The following is an 18,925-nucleotide window of genomic DNA, read 5'->3' as shown; positions in this document are numbered from 1 at the left end:
GTTACTACTCTTTGTATGAGCTCATTGAGGCGGTGTCTTGCTGTGTATGACTCAACTCGCTCAGCTCATCTCCTGAGCTGTAGTAGGCGGCGAGATAAATACCGCCAGTTTCCTATCCAAATTATTGCCTTGCTCTTCACCAGAAACAAAAACTACTCTGTGCAATCTTCTACATTCATCTTTTACCCCATTAACAATCTCATCTTCCATCTTCAAAATGGCACGCAAATCAGCTATCATGCTGGCTGTCGCATGCTCTACACTTTTAACGACGGCGGCAAGTATTGATAAGAGACTTGCTGGGGGAGAAGCTGCCAAAATTAGTGAGATTCCAAGCATGGTTAGCATTCAAAATGAGAGAGGTCACCACGAATGTGGTGGTACTTTATTGGATAGCACCACTGTTCTCACTGCCGCTCATTGCCTTGGATCAAGCCACGCTGTCAGGGCAGGAACGCTGGTAAAGCATCTTCCCTTTTACTCTCCTCTCCCGGGAGTAAGCTGCCCTTTACGCAGCTAATAATTTTCCAGAATGCACACGAGGGCGGAGTCATTGCGAATATTTCATCTCGGAAGCCGCACCCCAACTACAAGAAACGGGCTAGTGTTTATGACACTCCCGAGAATGACATCGCCATCGTGAAATTGTTGACTCCAATTGAGACAAGCGCTGTCATCGAGTACGCAACACTACCGGAGGACGGCTCAAACCCTGTAGCCGACTCTGCCGCAATAGCCGCAGGCTGGTAAGTGCTATTGACCAGACTTGACTTGGCACTGTTGGAAAAGACGCTGACTAGTAGGCAAGGGGTTATAACTACGACACATCTCGGTATAGTTATCACCAACTTATCAAAGTTGAACTTCCTGTTCGCGGACGCGAGTTTTGTGAGAAGATAGCCCCAAACATCTTCCATGGCAAGGACACGTACCTATGTGTTGGGGGGGATGGCAAGGGTGCCTGCCATGAAGATAGCGGCAGTCCTCTTTTTGACAAGAAAACGAGACAATTCATTGGTGTGACATCATTCACCATGGGTAGCTTCCCATGTGGTCCTACGAATCCCTCAGTCTATACCAGGATCAGCGGCTACATCTCTTTTATTAAGGAAAACATGGGGGGTAGTAGTTCTGTGTAATTCTCGGGCCGAACACGGTCAACCAACAGTTGCGGGAGACTGCAAGCAAAAAGACCAGCTTTTTTTTACCTTCATACTGTCCTGGGATAAGCCAGATCTGTGCTCAGTTCACCTTATTCAAGTTTTACTTGGAGTACGCGCTTGATCCTGGCTTAATCTCTGGTTTTAGATAGACAGCTATAAAACTTGTCAGTTAACATAGTCTGAGCAGCCTCCTTTCAATCTATGTGGTGATAAGTCTACGCTCGCTAATGCTTAGTATATATATTTATACATACCGGTAAGAATTAACTGCATATGCATCTAACGTACAATTCCTCTGGCATTTATTCGGGTTCTTTGCACCTCCATGGAACTGGTACAGTTGCGACACACAAACAACCTTTGGCCTGACCGTCCATCACCACCGGCCGTCGATTCTTACAAACGATATGTGTTCGTCGGTACACTTGGATCAACAATTCTGCCGACTTTCTTGCCGCTAGCTCTGATTCAACGTACAATACTTGGTCTGTGGTTCTGTGCTGCCCGGTGTGCTTGCCTCGCAGGATGTCTTGAGTTCAGCAATCTCAACCATACGTCTGCAGCAGCCATGCTCGGAGGCCTTCTACCGCGACCGTCGATATTAAATTCCCCCCAGAGTCGGTCTTTTGCCTCACCTGCGACGGCAATCGGTACGACGTCGATAACGGCATGTGGCTTGCACGTGGTGACGTCGAGATAACGGTTTGCTTACATGTACACTTCATGTGCCATTAGTACATCAGCCTGGTTATATCCCCTGCAGTCAAGCCTAGAGAATCCTTCATAGACAATGTGCTTGCGGATGGACCCCTATCTTTGGAGGTTGAAACGACTAGCAATAGCAACCGTGCTGATGAAGAGCGCACTGGCCAAGGTGATGATGTTCTCTTCTTTCGACGGTAAGTACCCTTATCCTGAGACGGCCGCCGCTGTACTTGTGTTGTTTTGAACCGAGAAACTTACAGTGTCCGAAGTATACGAAGCTTGCTTCAACAAACAGATGGCCGGCTCGACCATCAACGATTCGCTCAAGCTCGCCAGGGGGTTCCACCTCTTCCTCGGAAGGAGCATCATCAACAGTAGCGTCCATCCTCCAGAGTCGCATGACCAAAGGCTTGCCCGGCTCCTGGGGGTTGTTGGCCCTCTGTTACACGGAAAAGGCCCAACAATCGTGAAGCCCAATAAGGGGGCTCGCCGATAAAGGACCTCTTGGTTACACAGATTGAACGCGTGCCCTGGCAGGAGGCCTAAGCATAAGCGTTCCCTTTATATACAAAGCAGTCACTATTATCTCTCATCCTCTTAATAGACTGAGGACCTTTAACACCCTTCAGGAAAATCTTTAAATTTACGCTCGTTGCTTCAAGCCTATCATTGAGCCCTTGTCACACCATTGACCAGGACCTGCTCCTCCGGCATCGCAAGAAGTCATTCGTAACTTGGAGCGGAGAACAGTGGGCAGGGACCTCCTCCGAATGAAAGGAATCACGGACTGCTCGATTTGCACAGATGAGATGCGGCTGCGTCAATCAGTCACATTCCTTCCTTGTAAGCATTGGCTTCACGAGAGGTGCATTGTACTATGGCTGCGAGAGCATAATACGTGTCCGATTTGTCGCTACCCCATCGAACGGAACTAAGTGAACACCAGCGGGGAGCGCTGGTTTTGCTATGGCCTTACGTCAGGATGAATCAGACAGTTTGCTCGTTGTGGCATGCATCAGCTGCAACTTGAACATGTCACGACTTGTCGAGATCCAGAAAAGTGGTTCATTCTGCAGCTGAGTCAGGGAAACCCTGGAACCCGCGGTTGCTGGCCATCTTAGATACATGATTTAGAGGCGGCTGGTGCTGCGTTAGTTTCTTCGATGATTTCTCGAGGAATCTGTTGCCGAACTAGAGGCTTAATCATGCTGCAAGATATGCTTGGGAAATTGTTAATTTGACGCCGGACTACCTTTTCCCGCTGGTCCCTGTTCCCCAACTAACCGGGGCAGATCAAATAAGGGCAATATGACAGTCACTAGGGAGCTCGTGATCGTGCCAAAATTATTACATGGTAAAAAGCTCGCCGGGAGGTGTGATGAACGATGGAGATGCCAACCTTGACACAACATACGGGTAGCCTACGCGCGAGTCTGCGACTCAACACAATCCCATTAGTAGCTGCATACCTATCGGAAGGCAGGAACCCCGGGCTTGGGGGTGCCTCGCCTGAAGTTTACATCTGCACCGTTGCCCAAGGGTGAAGTGGAATGGGAGTTGACGCCCAACGACTGCGGTTGATGCAACACTCCTCTGCGTTGAAAGTGGATAAGTTTTCCATACTGTGTAGGGCTGATTGGATATACTAGAGGCTGCATGAGACGGAAGAACTTATGATGCAGCGGGAGACGGCAGCGTTGCCAGTGAAGAGTTCGTAGGACTCGTACCTATGGACAGGATTTATTTCCTCGGTCATTTTCCTTGTTTTAGGTGCGTAAAAAGAACCAGGCCGGCAACAATACGCTTTGTGGCATCGGCAGCTTTCTTTGGGTCGAGAATCAGGATGAGACAACACCCTGCCCAATTCCGAAAGAGAGGGTTTTGAACAATCCAACTTCCAGAAGTTTCATCGCTAACTAGAACGAGAAGTCGCCGGGTATGGTCCTGAATATAAATTAAATTTTCATATGAACTAAAGGGGGAATTATTGCTATAGGCTAATACTTTTGTACATGGTTTGGGACCTGAGTTCCGTCGTCTTTGTTTCCAAAAAAGGTCATGCATTGTGATTGGCCAGCAATCCGTTCATGTAGAGGTGGACAGTCCAGCACCAACGTCGACGAGAATCTTAACCTGGTTTTCTTTATCATTGATGAGGGCGTGAAAGCCTTCCTCGACAACCTGGTCGAGCTTGATGGTTTTGGTGATCATGCTGGCAGGCTTTATCTTGCCTGATAGAGACAAACGTTAGCCTTCTGAGAAAAATACTGTCTGCGCATCATGGTGAAAGCGGATTACATACCAGTCGAAATTGCGTCCAAGACCGCCTCAAAGTCTCCGAGACTGTAGGTAGCACTGTATCCTACATTAGTAGCCGAATCGATGTGCCAGTGGATGAGTACTTACACTCCCATGTATCCTCTCTCGCGGAAAACAAGCCCATTCATGGCCAAGTTGGCTCGCTTTTCCCACACGGCAATGTTGACCAGGGTGCCTCGGGCCTTGAGTGCGTTAAACGCAGTGTCGAGAGCGGCTTGGGCACCGGCAGCATCAAAAGCAACGTCTGCACCCAGACCACCAGTAAGTTCCTCCACTCTTGCTACCACATCCTCATTGATGGGGTCAATGGTGTGGTGTGCTCCGAACTGGGTTGCAAAATCTCTTCGTTTGCTGCTGACTTCAGTAACGATGATGTTCTTGCAGCCGCGTCCTACCAAGACCTGTACGACGGCCAGGCCAATGGGACCAGCACCGAGGATCAAGACACTGTCAGTCTCTTTGAAGGGGGAAATGTCGACGGCATGCCAGCCCACAGCGAGAGGCTCAACGAGAGCGCCCTCTTCGAGTGAAACGTTGTCGGGAAGCTGTTTAACACAAGAGTCGGGAACAACCATGGTCTCACATAAGCCACCGCCCCATCCACTGAGGCCAACAAAACCGTTTTGATCACAGCAGTTGACGAGGCCTCTGACGCACGAGCGACAGTCTCCGTCGTAGATGATGGGCTGAACACATACACGGTCTCCGGGCTTGACAGACTCCACGCCCTCACCAACTTCCTCGACAATGCCAGAAAATTCATGGCCAAGGGTAAGGGGGAAAGTCTCGTTGGTGATGGGGTGTGGGTTTTCGGGTTTGGGGATCAGGTTGGCGCCGCCAAGATACTCGTGCAAGTCTGATCCGCAGATGCCGCAGAACTTGGGAGCAATCTTGACCTTTCCAGGGCCGACTTTGGGAGCAGCAATGGTGTCAAGACGAATGTCACGTTTGCCGTGGAAGCGGACAGCCTTCATGGTCTGCTGAGGAGGGGGTGCTGAGACAGCTGTGGCACGAATAGTGCCGACCAGAGTCACGTCGGCGGTGGCCGTCGTGGTTGCCATTGTGAATGCTTGATTCTGATGTATTCTGAGGAGCAGTCAGTCGAGCCTGGTTTGCAGAACAGCGTAGTATCGTATGGTAGGGAAAGGAAGTCCTCGGGTTGATGGACGCAGGGCAGAGCGTGGCTATTTGAAGGATGTCCATGTGTGGAGGGCGACGGTGCCTCCGCGGGACGAGGCTGCTCGGTGAGACCTAGTCCGAAGCCAGAGGGGTCATTCGACCAAGTCGAGATGGAACGAGATGGGGATTCAGGTCTGATGGTGGGGACACTGCCAATGTTTGATGCATGGGTTTGCATTTTGGGATAATCCGTCGATATTGGAGCTTGATCTTGAGCCAGTAATCAGCCACATCGGCAGCGGTGCGTGAACGGGCTTGATCAGACTGGACTATTGCCACTAATGGCTGTACGTGGCTGCGGACAGCTGCGGACAGCTGTGAGAAGGCGAAGTGGTCAACTGTCAGCGATGATCAGGCAGGAACAGGTGGGCAAACACTGCAGGTGTCAACCCGTCGATGCTGCCGTGCCTTGGGGCAGGTGCAGCACGGCAGAGACGTGCGGTTTGCTGCAGGACCCGGTGAGCTCCTGTGCTCCTGCCCAGTAGACAACATTGAAGCTCCGCCGGTGGACGCGGCACCTGGGGCGTGGCAAGGGAGTTGCGTTACCCCGCAGATTCCGGGGAAGGCTCGAGTTACCTGTTTGGGTAATACGGGCAGGAGCTGCCCACGACGCGTAGGAAGTCAGGAAGGTGAGCCGACTCGTCCGCCAACCCACGCCGTCAGCTGCCGCGCCTGGCCCGCGCCTCCCTCGACTCTGCCGCCCGCCCTCGCACCACATTGCATCGTGCGCCCTCAAAACTTGAGGCGACATCTGGCCCGCCTGGCCCATGGGGGCCGAGAACGTCCAAGTGGGAATGCCAGTGGCGCGACTCTTGTTATACCCGTCGTTCGCCCGTCGGTTTTCCTAGTTGGGGACAGTCTGTCGGACTCGTTTCGCCTGCAAACGAGGAGCTAACGCTGCATGTCGCATCAATTTCTCAACATCGGGAAATTCCATCGTGAGCTTAAGCTTGATCAATGCCTATTGCGCAAGCTTGTGCCCCTGGCGCCTCCCCTCCTTTGCCTCCGGTCGCAGCGCACAGCTGCTCCGCCGCGCTGCATGCGGGACCACGTTCCAACTCCAACACGGTATTCCCGGACATAACACCATCCATGCCAGGGCGTCAGCTGACCATCAGATTCTGAACAGATTCCCTTCTGCTGGGTCAATTGTTTCACCCGAGCAACGGCGAGCGTGTGCTGGGCCGGCGACTGGACTCCCTTGCCCCGTTGCCGACAACACCGAAGCTACAATCTGCAACACTCCAATTTTATATCGGTCACGAGGCTCATGCATCCTTTGCTAGCAGCTCCACGGTCCCTATTGACGAATTCATGCTCGGTCAGCCATGTGAGCAGTGTTATTCGTGTTTGTAGACCCACAGGGGTCCTGGTCTAGCCTTGCGCTCGTCAAGATTAGCTTGCATCCAATGTTGCAGCCTCTGAAGGTTTCGTGGGTTTCTAGAACATGGGCCATGCAGAATCCACTCTCCGATTTCAAACTCTTTCTGCGACGAGACGAGCTGGCACCATGTAGGGAGCACGGGGTCCATTCGGGGGTTTACCTGCAGGCGCTCGGTCCGAAGTCCCCGTACAGGATGCCAGGTCAATGACTGTTTGTTGCCTTTGCTCTGATGGCTGTCAAGGTGAAATGAAAAAAAATAAATTGAATTGGGCCGCCTAATTCTCCTAATATGGCCAGGTAAGTATATCTTGACGCCCCGTATCATAACTGCTCCGAGCTTGTGAGCTGTCCTGACCTGGTACTACCACCAAGCTCAAGACGAAATGCACACACGCCTCACACTCACTGGACCCCGTATTTTCCGGTATCCGAAACATGGACTTCAATGGTTCAGGCACACGCAGGTGCAACGCACCCTAACCGATCCAGTTGTGGCCCAGGAGCCGATCGCAAATCAAGCACAGAAGCTATGACCAGCCAACTGCAAATCATCGAAAAAGTCTGGTGTGGCGACACGAGCCAACTGGCCCAATCTTTTGCAGTCAGCAGACTGCTTGGTCATCTTTAGCAGTAGCATAAAATTGGGGTCTGGTGTTATAACATTCCGACCTGCCCAGCCCGCACTTTGCCTTCAGGACACAAGTCAGCGCTGGAGTATTGTGATGCTGCGCAACAACATAAACTTTAGACAAAAAAGACCGGCAATAGGCACCAGTTGTCGACTCAAAACATGGGTCACCTCTATGTCACAGATCAGCTCGGCAAAATCAGCATGGAATCAACTTCCACACTAAATTTCACTAGCGCCATCCTTCCAGACCCTTAGATTCTTCAACAGCATATCAAAACACAAGCTTTCTCTCACATTTTACCCTGATTGAATACAAACTCTTTTGCTCTTGACAGTCTTCTAAATGGCAATATAGAAAGGTTAGTCATCGCGAAGCCATTGGGAAAAGATGACGAGTTGTCACACGGTAACACAAGGGTTATGGTCACGGGGCCTAGGGCAAAGTCCCTTACTAACTTATTATATTTAAAGACCCCGTTAGTCGACGAGGCCTTAAGGAAAACCAAGGACCTTTGATACCAAAAACTGCTATTAGATGAATTGAGTCATGTTGCTCCAAGTCTTTAGCCCTTGTCACACGAGTAGACATGTATCGCTTTCCATAAGCATGCCTACGCCGGGCAATCTGATGAATAAAGGTGATTGCAGATGGTTTGCAAGAGTAATAGTATAAAGGCGAAAATCCTTCAAGATAGGTCGAAGAGTCAAATTTATTTAAAACGTCCTGCGAGCGCAAGAAGCGGTGGGCGAAGCTCAAGAAGGTGACAAGGGCAGAATAACTCAGCTTAGAATTTTAGTTCAAGTATTAATTTAATAATTACCTTTAAGTTATTAAAGGTTCTTGGTTTTTTAGTGGTCTTGACGAACTAGAGGTTCTTATAAATATATGAAGTTAAAAGGGGCCAATACCTGAGGCAGCCCTCGCTTAAAGCTTGTTTCTGGTCTCTCGTGATACCTTTCTTTGTTGTTGGGTAACCTTTATAGTCCGATACTTTGATACGGGCCTTAGCCGTGTGACATGAAAGCAGGACGGCAGTTAAGCAAGTGCCAAAAGAATTAATCACCTGGGCGTAATAAAAATATCTTGCTCTGTTTGAATGCAGGTATCAACTGAAATCCGAGAAGGCCTGCTTTTACTCGCTCTCATCTCCAGTTTTCAGTGGTGTTTAGAACCAGTGCTAGCACATGGGCCTGCCTAGGTATAAATAGAGACATTTCCCTGCTCGTACTGTGGCTGTTCCTAATGTTCTGGCAGGACAAATCAGATATCTCCGCGCTCTCAGAGTTGTGTATCTCTTTGAACTTGGAGGGGCTGGTGGGGGCCCCATGGCCCTATACATCGGGAGCTACAAAGCTAGTACTAAATAAAGAATATATATTATGTCAGATATAATATAGCTTTTTATACCTAATAAGGGTACTAATATAAGTTATATTACTTATGTTATATATAAATAAAAGTACTGTTTTCCTGCTATCTTCTGATTAGCTTGTTACCCCTGAAATGGGTACTCCACGAGCCCCTCCAAGTTCAAAGAGATATCAATTGATAGTTTAGTGGCTGGGTAGATGCTTCGAAGCCCCTGTTTTTACACGGGAAAAGTCCAACAACTTCGAATCCCAACAAAGCGGCATTGGCGATAACATTCCTCGAGGTTACACAGACTTAGCACATGTCCCAGTGCAAACCCTGGGCACAGCTGTTCCTTTCATGTATATAGCGGTCACTCGTCCCTACCCTCCTTTAAAGAACCAAGGACCTTTGACACCACTCGATATTATGTTTGAATTGGGTCATTATGCCCCAAGCCCCATAAAGCCCTTGCTACACCTCATACCAACGGGGTCCAAAGACAACTGCGGGCTCCGGGTGCGAGAAGGGCTTGATAAAAGGGCTTGGAGTGCTAATAACTCAATTCAAAGATAACGTCGAAGGGTGTCGAATGCCCTTGGTTTCTCAGGAATTAGAGGAGGGCAAGAGCGAGATTACATGAAAGGATTAGAAATGCCTGAGGCTTTCTTGCTGGTTTGTGATCGGTTTTTGTGCGACGTTGGACCCATTGCTGAGCCAAACTGTGTAACACCAGGTCGTCCGCGTCAGCAACACGCGTAGTCCGTATGTCTTTCCAAAATACGATGGGAACTGCTCATCTCTGGATTCGAAAATATTTCGGCGACTCTCAGTTTACCCCTGAAATTCATGAGTTCCGGGGTTGAGTCCGTGTTGAGCCCATGCACAGCTTCTTGTCCAGCAGGAATGTGACAACAGCTGAGCAGAGGGTTGGAATAAAGAGCTCAACTCATCTCATAACATTCTTTGTTATCAAAGGTCCTCGCCTTTCTCGAGGCCTTTCAAGACGATGAGGTCTTGTCTCATCAGCCGTAAGCTACAAGTCTAAGGGCTCAACTAGGTCTTGAGCCCTTGTGTAACTATTGTCAGGTTTAAGGGACGGTCCGTTCCGCAATGTTACGTTACTGCTGTATGACAGGGGGCAGTTAATCCGCACCGTGGAAGGAAATAATTATATACTCGATTTAAAACAACAGATGTAGTGTGGAACTCCGTATACGAATATTTTATGGCTATCAAAACTCGCTCAGCTGAAGCTTTTAACCGCCGAGCTCGTGAGTAAGTGTAACAGCGATAGCACATTCCGTCACTATTGGAGAGAACAGGTAACACGGCATCTGAGGTGCATATGTGTCCTGCAAGAGTTGGCATCGGCACGTAGTTTACAGCCAAAAGGTTGCATGTTCCGCCCAAATTACTGGGGTGGCACTTTTGTCTGACTTCTTATGCAATTATTAGTCAATTGTGCGACTTGAAGCCTTGCTGCCCAAGCACCGTAGGTAGTCTCCCCATCCCAACGTTCCCAGCCACAACCAAATCTGCCTTCTCCTAACCTCGGTTCTATTCTTTGGGAAGACGAAAACACGAACCTAATACTCCGTACTACGAGAGCTTGTACTGAAGTGCTGCTAGCCCGTCGCCATGCCTCCTAAAACCTCTAGCGGAGAGCAAGATGATTCTCCAACGCATGGGAAGGACCTGGTCTCGGGGGAGTCCTGTGAGCCCATCGACGGTTCGTCAGAGCCACTCCAAACCAAAGCAAACGATACGTCGGACCAGCTATCTGCATCATCTATTCAGCTAAAAGTCTGGAATGATGCCTACAAAGGCCTAAAAGACGACAACAAAAAAACGATGGAAAAGTTCGAAGCAATAATGAGGAAGAGCTCTGCCTCTACTTCTTCAACTTCTTCACAAAGCAAGGAGGTGGTACGCTCCGAGGACGTTTGGAATCTAATGAGAAGATTTGTTCGGTCCCAAGTGGAAAAAACAGAAAAGCTAGATAAACACCTCGGCACAATCGAGAACGTGGCTCGCATCGCCCAAAGTATCACCGAGTTGATCAAAGGACCTCTCGAGTCCGTCCCTCAAGCAGGCCCTGCAATCGCAGCGCTAGGTCTGGTCCTCGTGGTAAGTTGGTCATTGATTAAAAGCAACTACGAGAGATGCTAACAGTTCAAGCTCGTCGCGAATCCAGCATCGGAGCGAAGAGCGAACCGACAAGGCCTCGTGTATGTGCAAAAGAAACTAGCATGGTACTGGGAGCTATCCGACTTCTTGCTCCAGGATATCGATTCCATGAGAGGGCTGGGGCAAAACCTCAGGCTTTTTATTGTCGATCTTTACCAGCAATTTCTATTGTATGAAGTAGACTCGGTTCTTATGCTTCAAAGGAATCGGGCTCTCGGCTGGCTTCAAGACATGCTCAAATGGAAAGACTGGGCTGGCCAGCTGTCGGAAATCCAGCAGGCTGAACAGCAAGTCACCCAGTGCATCAGTGACTATACACAGATGAAGGAGAGCCAGGAAAAGCGCGATGCTCGGAACCGGGAATGCCGTGATGCTCTTGGTTCCGATGTTCCCGATCCCCAGATCCAACTCGAGAGAATGAAAATGGACAAGGGCGGCCTCAATATGGAATGTTCCAGGTGGCTATTTCACAGCGACGAGTTCCAAACGTTTCTTGATAAACCGGAGCAACAGATCTTTTGGATCACCGGCGATGCTGGAAAGGGCAAGACGATGCTTCTATGTGACGTTATTGAACGTCTCAAGTCCTCTCCTGACAAGACAAGAAGAGTATTCTACTACTTCTGCGAGGCTAGAAACTCGGAATCAGAATTGTCCAAGACGGCTGCGTTGAGGGGTCTTATTGGGGCAATTGCCTTTGAATCTGACAAACACCTTGATACACTCCGGAAAAGTCTGGACAAGAACCAAAATGCCTTCAAAGGCGTTGGCAGTGGCGTCGCCATTGCTGCTCGGGACACACTTAGATCCATTTTAAGTGATGAAGGTCTAAAGGGCGCCATCATATGCATTGATGGTCTTGATGAGTGCGGCCAAGATATCGTCCATGTTCTGGAATTGGTCACAGAATACCCCAACATCAAATGGGTGGTGTCGAGTCGTACTGGCACTTTATCCGTGGAAAGAAAACTTCGAAGCTATCCTAATTGCGTGAGGCTGTCACTAGAAGACGTCCAGACGTCAGTTTCCGGAGCCGTCGAGAGATTCGTTCGGTCAAAGATAAAGGAATTAGCCGAGCATTGGAACCTGAAACCAACCAAAAAAGAAATGAAAGGGCTGCAGAACGAACTCATTAAACGCGCCGACGGCACCTTTCTTTGGGTTGCCTTGGCTTTCGCAGAGTTGAAAAATCGTCGATGCTTCACGTCTGCGCCCCAGATATTGAGCCGTTTGCCCGCGGGTATGCATGCTCTCTATGGGAGGATGCTTGCAACGGTTTTTAACAGCCCAGAAGCGGACATATTCAAGTATGTTCTTAGCCTTTGCCTCGTCGCTCACCGCCCTCTTACCGTTAACGAATTTGCAATGTTTCTAAGTCCCGAATCTCCATTGGTACCGGCAGGAACCGGCCTTCTGGATTGGAAGACATGGATTGAAGGATGCGGAAACCTTTTACGAGTATCTTCTACATCAGATACAGTTAGTTTTATTCATTACTCTGCCAAGCAATTTCTCGAAGAGCATGCGAGGGACACGCTGCCTCAAAGTGGAATCGACCAAAGCATATTCACTCAAAGTATTTGCTTCATGAGGAATGTTCTTCACCGCGACATGTGGCGGTTGAGGCATCCGGGAGCAGCCAAAGGAGACCGGCCCAAGTTCGACCGCTTGGAATCTATTTCATATGCTTGCACCTTCTGGGGCATCCACCTTGATACCCATACCTGGACGGAAATAAGTTCTTCTGAGGCCGGAGAATTGCAGGGTCAGATATTAAGCTTCCTTTCTAAACATCTTCTTCATTGGATTGAGGCTCTAAGTCTTTTGGGCGTGTTATCAGAGGGTGCCATGATGCTCTATAAGATGAGAAACTTTGCTGTAGGCCTAACAGTCATTCTTATGCATATCGCTTCTTCACGAAGGCTAATAGCTTCTAGGTCAAGTATCAGATGGATGAATTGTCCGAATTTCTTTGGGACGCCTATAGGTTCTTTCTCCGCTTCAGAGAGCCCATAGCTACGGCCCCGTTGCAGGTTTACGCGTCTGGAATGATTTTCAGTCCTTCAACAAGTCAAATAAGAAAATATTTCAATCACCAATATCCTCAATGGGCAACCGTAACGTCTTCTAATCATGATATTTCTCAGTGGCCCTCATGCCTTCTTATGATAGAAAAGGTTTCAGCTGGCGATTTGCCACGGTTGGCATACAGTCAGAATGGAACTCGGCTCCTTGCCTCGGATAATGAGTCCATCGGGATTATGGACACAATTACAGGTGCTCGTATCCGCAATTTCGACGTCGAAGCGGACGTTCCACGGACCACCAGAGAATCAAGAGATATTACAAAGTTTGTTTCGGCTACTATAGGTGATAATTCGCGTGTAAGGAATAGATGTTTAAGGCTTTTTGACGTTTTAAATGAAACGTGGATTGAGCTGCCTTATGAACCCGCTAATTTGAACGGCTTGGACTTCTCTTATGACTCGAAGATGTTGGCCGGAGTATGGGAAAATTGCATCAGAATATGGGATACGGAGCAAGGCGAGCTCGTCTCACGAATTACGCTTGAATCAGAAACTGCTGATAGCCAAGATCCCAAATTTCTCGGAAATAGCACAATGATTGCGATTCCGTTCATCAATAAGAGTATCCAAATCCTGGAGACACAAACGGGAGAGAGGTGCTACGAGCTGCAGACAGGATTTGACATAGATGAGCTAGTGCCATTCCCTTATGATTCGTCGAAGCTAATTTTAATACTAAATAGAGGTGAATTATATCAGTGGAATATTGGAACTAGGGAAGCAGTTAAGATGATGGATGGACTAGTGTCCTTCAGTGATAGAAAGGTTGTGATTTCCCCAAGCGAGAGGATCGTCGCTGTTTTCGGGGTTGACATGAATTTACACATTTTGGATACCTCTGGACATGAACGCTTGGAGATTATCAAATCGCCTTTCAGTGGCTCTATGGCGTTTTCTGATGATGACAGGTTGCTTGCCGTATCAAGACCAAATGGTGAGATATGGGTTTGGAACACAGTTTTGCGTATGTGGACTTTTCGATTTGAGAGCCACTCGCGCGACGTTTCGTCATTGGTATTTTCCCCTGATACCAAGTATTTGGCATCATGTGGTATGCATACGCCTTCGGCTAGAATGGATATGAGTCTGCACACTCAAATCTGGCCGCTCGAAGTTCCACATAGGAGACGTGTTGAGGGCGAACAATATGAGAGGCGCAAAATATGCAAGGTGAACCTTTCTCAGGACAACAAATGGATCGCTACAGTATCCGATAAATCAAAAGTTAGTCTGTGGTCAAGCTCTGGACGTTTCGAGAGACGTCTCGGGGATGAACGAGTGATGGCACTCAAATTTTCATGGGACAGCACAAAATTTGCATTTTCCACAATAAAGGGAAAGGTGGGAATTTGGGATCTCAAAAGAGCGTGCTCTATGGAAATCAATGCATTCGAGTACAACAGTCTTCCAGATTATTGCCTGGAATTTTCTAGAAACGATGGACTTCTCGCTGCGTCGACCACAGAGCAACTGAAAGTATTTGACGTCAAAGAAAGCAATTCGCAAGCGCTAAAAAGGAAATCCCTAATCATTGCGGGTCATAATAGCACATTTCAACTAAAGACGACATGTGAGTGCGACAAATTCGTGATAGGCACTACCTGCATCGCCTTGTTTGGTACTTGGGTTGCCGCGGGTTCCTGGTATGCTAATGTTATTTACCTGTGGGATGTTGACACTGGGCAGCTGATCAACCAAATTCCACTACTGTCACCTCCATACACTCACCAGATGACAATGGATATGAGGAGTATCGGAGGCAGCACTCAAATTTTATCAAGTGACAGCAATGCTCGTCTAATGATCATGGAAGTCCCCTCCGGCCACATTGTCAAGACAATGGGGACACCTCCACTAGAAAGAATTGCCTGCAATCGGGATGACCATACACAGCTCTTTACAAACTTGGGTAAAATTGATCTCACGCAGTTTGATTCAGGTGATTCTGAGGATCCAAATGGGGTCAGGTTTCAAGGATACGGGTCGTCAACTGACTGGGTTTTCAAGGATGGGAAGAGGATTCTTTGGCTGCCTCCGGACTGCCGCAACCATTCAATCAGTAGGAACCAAATTGCTATAGCCTGTCCAGGAGGTTTTCTGTTATGTATCACCTTTCCCGAGGATATTTCTAGTTTTTTTTGAGTAGGTTCCAGTTATAATTTCAAGATGTCATCTCGTTTGAGTCTAAAAGGCCCAGCATCGTCCCCTGTTCGGCCTATCAACTCCTTCACCGAAGAGTCCACGAGTCGGCATAGAATAGGAACGCGGAGGTATCGTAAGTACTGGAATTCTCTCATCCTAGGGCAGGCTGTCCGTTTTTCAACGATGGAGCCCCAATCTTCAGAGCTCAACCTGTGCGTCCTAACAATACATAGTGTAATAAGGCATCTCGTCACGACGAGCAACACGAGTAATATATTACATACTTAACCATAAAAGTCAGTAGGATTCCACAACTTATAAATCGTTTCATCTATCTGAGAATTGAACCACCATGACGCAGCTACGCAAGAGCTATAATCACGGGATCTGGAGCAGAAGGCCCTGACTGACTTCTTGCGTTTATAGAACTCACACTCAAGACACTCAAGCAGGCGACAAAAATTAAAGAATGCAGTATTTCGCCTTTCATTCGCCACATCTTTGCCACAGAGCCAAGTACTCGACACCGGGCAAGGCATCCACTGGGCGAACTTCAAGCCGTCCAACAAGTCTGGTGCAATATACTATCCTAACATTATTCCTCATTTTGTATCCAAGTCTACTAACTTTTCATTTTCACTCTACTGAACAAACTTTTCTCTACACCAGGCACTTTTCCGACCAAACGAGTCCTTGCCCCAACTGTTCATCCAACGTTTGCACGCCATCTCCTCTATCGAGTCACACCCTACGGCCGACTGGCAAAATTATAAAGGCTGCAAACAAGTATCAACGACCAACCCCTATCATGATCCTTAAAAAGAAACGCCTACCTGACATCTTCCTGGTATTCCAGGTACGGCGGATCACTTCCAGCCGACACATTCACAGGCCGCTGCTAGCAATAACAAAGGCCTCGCGTGCCTCGTCTGGCCCGCCGGCGCTTTTCCTCTTTCTCGTTTCTTGCGACCGGCTCGAAATGCGCTCAAAGTACTCGCTGGGCACGGGCGTCCTGTACTTGCCGCAAAAGACGCCGACCTCTGCGTTTGGATTCGTCCAAAACCTTTGCCGCCATTCCTAGCCCCCTGCACTGATATACTCTGCCTCCCTGGCAAACAGCAATGCCAGCGGCATCCTATCCAAGATATTGCTCATGCCATCATCCATCCAAGGCGATTGGCGGTGTGCCCTTTGCCACGGCGGCCGAGACACGAACATGTTGGAGGTAAAACCACGGCTCGTGCAGATCGACGGCGGCTGTTGGCTCTCGAATCGCCCAGCTAGGGAGAAGAAAAAAGTCAGCATGTTTGTCCCCCAATTCAGACCCGCGTCGAGTTCCCAGCGCCTTTCTCCTTGAGCAGACGAAGCTGCATCGGCTGCTTGGCATGGGTCTCGACGGACGCGGGGGAGAGGCAGCACGAGGAGGCCGTACCAAAATCGCAGAGATGCCGCACATTGTATCGCGCTGGAGGCAGAGCTATATCGGGAAAATAAAAGAGCGACTGCGTAATCGAGTAAGGGCGTTAGTGTATTCCTTCAATGGGCTATGGCGCGGCCGCAACGCATCGTGCTGGGCAGTTCACAATCAGGGTCGCCGAAAAGGTCCGTCGCGACGTTACCAGACCTCTTTTTCTGCCCTCTACGTTACAACTCCGTTTGGTTTGATTGACGATGGCTGCACTATCCTGCTTGGGCAACAGCCATACTATGGAGATGTTGTTAATCTAGACATGACATCTTCCCAAGCTGGTCATGGGCCAGTGCGTCGCAAGCCCGAAGCGTGCAAGTAGATTTGGGTAACTCGGAGAATTCTGTCCAAGTAAGAGAAGCAAGATGCCAATATGCAAGCACAAACCCGCATGGCATAATTGAAAGCAGCCGTTTAGTCCTCCAGGGGCGTTTATGGACATTCCTTTTTGAGCTAGAGATGCGGGATGGTTTCGCATGGTTCTTTGGCTCACGGTCCATCTTTAGATTTAAGACCCTACGCTATCAACAGAGCGTCTTTGCTCTTGATAAACAGAGAGGCAGTCATACAATTCATCTTTTATCTCGCTTCTACCTTCTTAAAATAGGAGAGCGCGGGAACCCACCGGTAATATTTTACTTGATTCTCAAGTCCACATCTAAATCCCCAAACATATACGTCCGAATAGGTGTCTTTATGCCTAATAAATGGACTTCAATAAGTATAGACCGCAAGAAATGGGAACATTTAAGTATAGATACTATTTGTACTACTAAATAGCGGAAAATTAACAGCTTTTATTAAAGGCACCAACTTTGATAACTTGTAACAGAAATAAATCCGAGGATTCAAATTAAGACTAGGGAGTTGGCGATGTTGCAGCTAAGGATACATGGACCGGCCTATGTCATCTCTACATATACCTGGGTATTCACCCACTAATCGAGTCTGGTGGACTTGACTATATTGACATGACAAAAGTACAATAGCAACCTGTTTGTTATAGGCTTCAAGGTGGCAAAAAGTAAACATACAACACTGGGTATTCGCTGGTCGTCACCGACCCAACTACTAATCCAGCGCTCGCCAGGTTATCGTACGAGATCGGACGGGATCGTGAGTTCAACTGGCGGCTGTGGTCGTATGTGGTAAACGCTAGAGCTAAACTAGTACATATGCAGACAAGTAGGCCCATCTGGTAGTTACAATCCTTCTTCCGGGTTTCATAATCTCATTGCAGCAAAACAGTCGATCCCCGTCCCGTCTCTTCAGCTAGCTCTGCCGGCAACGATGACAATTCCTGTCTGGCCCGCTCGTCGTCAAAACCCTCTACATGCTCGAAATCAACCAGACGCGCGCCTGCCCCCTCGGAGGCGCGGTCAACCAGGAAGTTGTAGCGATTCACGTCGCCGTGAATCAAGCCTAGGCCGTGCAGCCGACGAACCAGGGCCTCACAGCCGGGCAAGTCGTCGGGGCAGGCGGGCTCGCCGTCAACCTTTTGCAGCAGGAGACCCATGATCCTGCCGTTCTCGGTCACATGGGCGATGAAGTCGGGTGCAATGGGAGGCTCCTCGGGATGCTGGCGGCGGTGACGCGCAATGACGGAGTACGCCCACGTCTCGCGCTCGATCCGAGGCACGTCCCATTCGAAGCAGGCAATTTTGACAATGGCAGGCGCGCCGTTGAACGCGACCTCGTGCACCCCCGAGCGGAAGCGCTTCCTCCTCCCCAGGCTCAAGACATCGACGCGTTGGTCGTGCCAGGCCGTCCGGATTTCGGGCAGCGGGTTCGTGGACACGGTGGACACGAGAGAGCCATTTGCGTCCCGCGAGATGGTCATGGTGGTCCATGGCGAGTCGGGAAGGGCTGGCAGCGCCGGGATGAGTAGATAGGGCCGGCACATGGTGTCGTCGTCGTATACGCCCGAGGGGATTGTGAGGTAGTGGACTCTGTGGCCGATGCGGAGACGATAGTGTCCGTCTTCATCGTCGATGAGCTGAGAGAGCACCTCCACGTCTGGCTTGGGCAGCGTTGGCATTGTGGCCTCTGGTAGTCGTTGATGTTATGTCGAGGTATTGTAGCAGGTGTAAGGGAGCCCGGGCGAGGTGGTTTGCGACAATTGGTGTCGTTCCGGCCCCTGGGCGCTGGACTCGAGTCTGTGGCTTGGCCTCGTCGTTGCTGCAGATGCAGGCGGCTAGGCTCTGGGCCTCGACCTCTAGACGCGGGCCAAAGTAGCACTTGAAGCCATACGGACATTGATACCAACCAGCACTATGGATTGCGGAAAACCGGGCGGCTCCTGGGGC

The 18,925-nt window shown here is 49.3% G+C and overlaps 4 protein-coding genes and 1 non-coding gene across 5 annotated transcripts; 2 read left to right on the top strand and 3 right to left on the bottom strand.

Annotated features, from left to right (window-relative positions):
• Positions 1-217: 217 nt before the first annotated feature.
• TRYP_18 (Trypsin) lies at positions 218-750 on the top strand (the record flags this gene model as incomplete). The annotated part of the gene is made up of 2 exons (XM_014688519.1): positions 218-460; positions 532-750. 2 exons carry the CDS (start codon positions 218-220, stop codon positions 748-750), a joined length of 462 nt encoding a protein of 153 aa, XP_014544005.1.
• Positions 751-3,953: 3,203 nt separating this feature from the next.
• Positions 3,954-5,248, bottom strand: bdhA ((R,R)-butanediol dehydrogenase; the record flags this gene model as incomplete). Its single annotated transcript, XM_014688520.1, has 3 exons — positions 3,954-4,099; positions 4,171-4,223; positions 4,275-5,248. The coding sequence occupies 3 exons, from the start codon at positions 5,246-5,248 to the stop codon at positions 3,954-3,956; spliced, it is 1,173 nt and encodes a 390-aa protein (XP_014544006.1).
• Positions 5,249-10,373: 5,125 nt separating this feature from the next.
• HET-E1_14 (Vegetative incompatibility protein HET-E-1) lies at positions 10,374-15,151 on the top strand (the record flags this gene model as incomplete). The annotated part of the gene is made up of 3 exons (XM_066131751.1): positions 10,374-10,862; positions 10,914-12,800; positions 12,860-15,151. 3 exons carry the CDS (start codon positions 10,374-10,376, stop codon positions 15,149-15,151), a joined length of 4,668 nt encoding a protein of 1,555 aa, XP_065987784.1.
• Positions 15,152-17,646: 2,495 nt separating this feature from the next.
• G6M90_rRNA00000024 lies at positions 17,647-17,762 on the bottom strand. Its single transcript, XR_010715695.1, has one exon. It is a non-coding gene; the product is annotated as a 5S ribosomal RNA (ribosomal RNA).
• An 88-nt stretch (positions 17,763-17,850) lies between these two features.
• Positions 17,851-18,657, bottom strand: G6M90_00g108380 (uncharacterized protein; the record flags this gene model as incomplete). Its single annotated transcript, XM_014688522.1, has 1 exon — positions 17,851-18,657. The coding sequence occupies one exon, from the start codon at positions 18,655-18,657 to the stop codon at positions 17,851-17,853; it is 807 nt and encodes a 268-aa protein (XP_014544008.1).
• Positions 18,658-18,925: the final 268 nt, after the last annotated feature.

Source organism: Metarhizium brunneum, chromosome 7, assembly GCF_013426205.1.
Source record: "Metarhizium brunneum chromosome 7, complete sequence".
Taxonomy (NCBI): Eukaryota; Fungi; Ascomycota; class Sordariomycetes; order Hypocreales; family Clavicipitaceae; genus Metarhizium; species Metarhizium brunneum.
The sequence above is the reverse complement of the archived record's forward strand: the minus strand, read 5'-3'. Positions and strand labels throughout refer to the sequence as shown.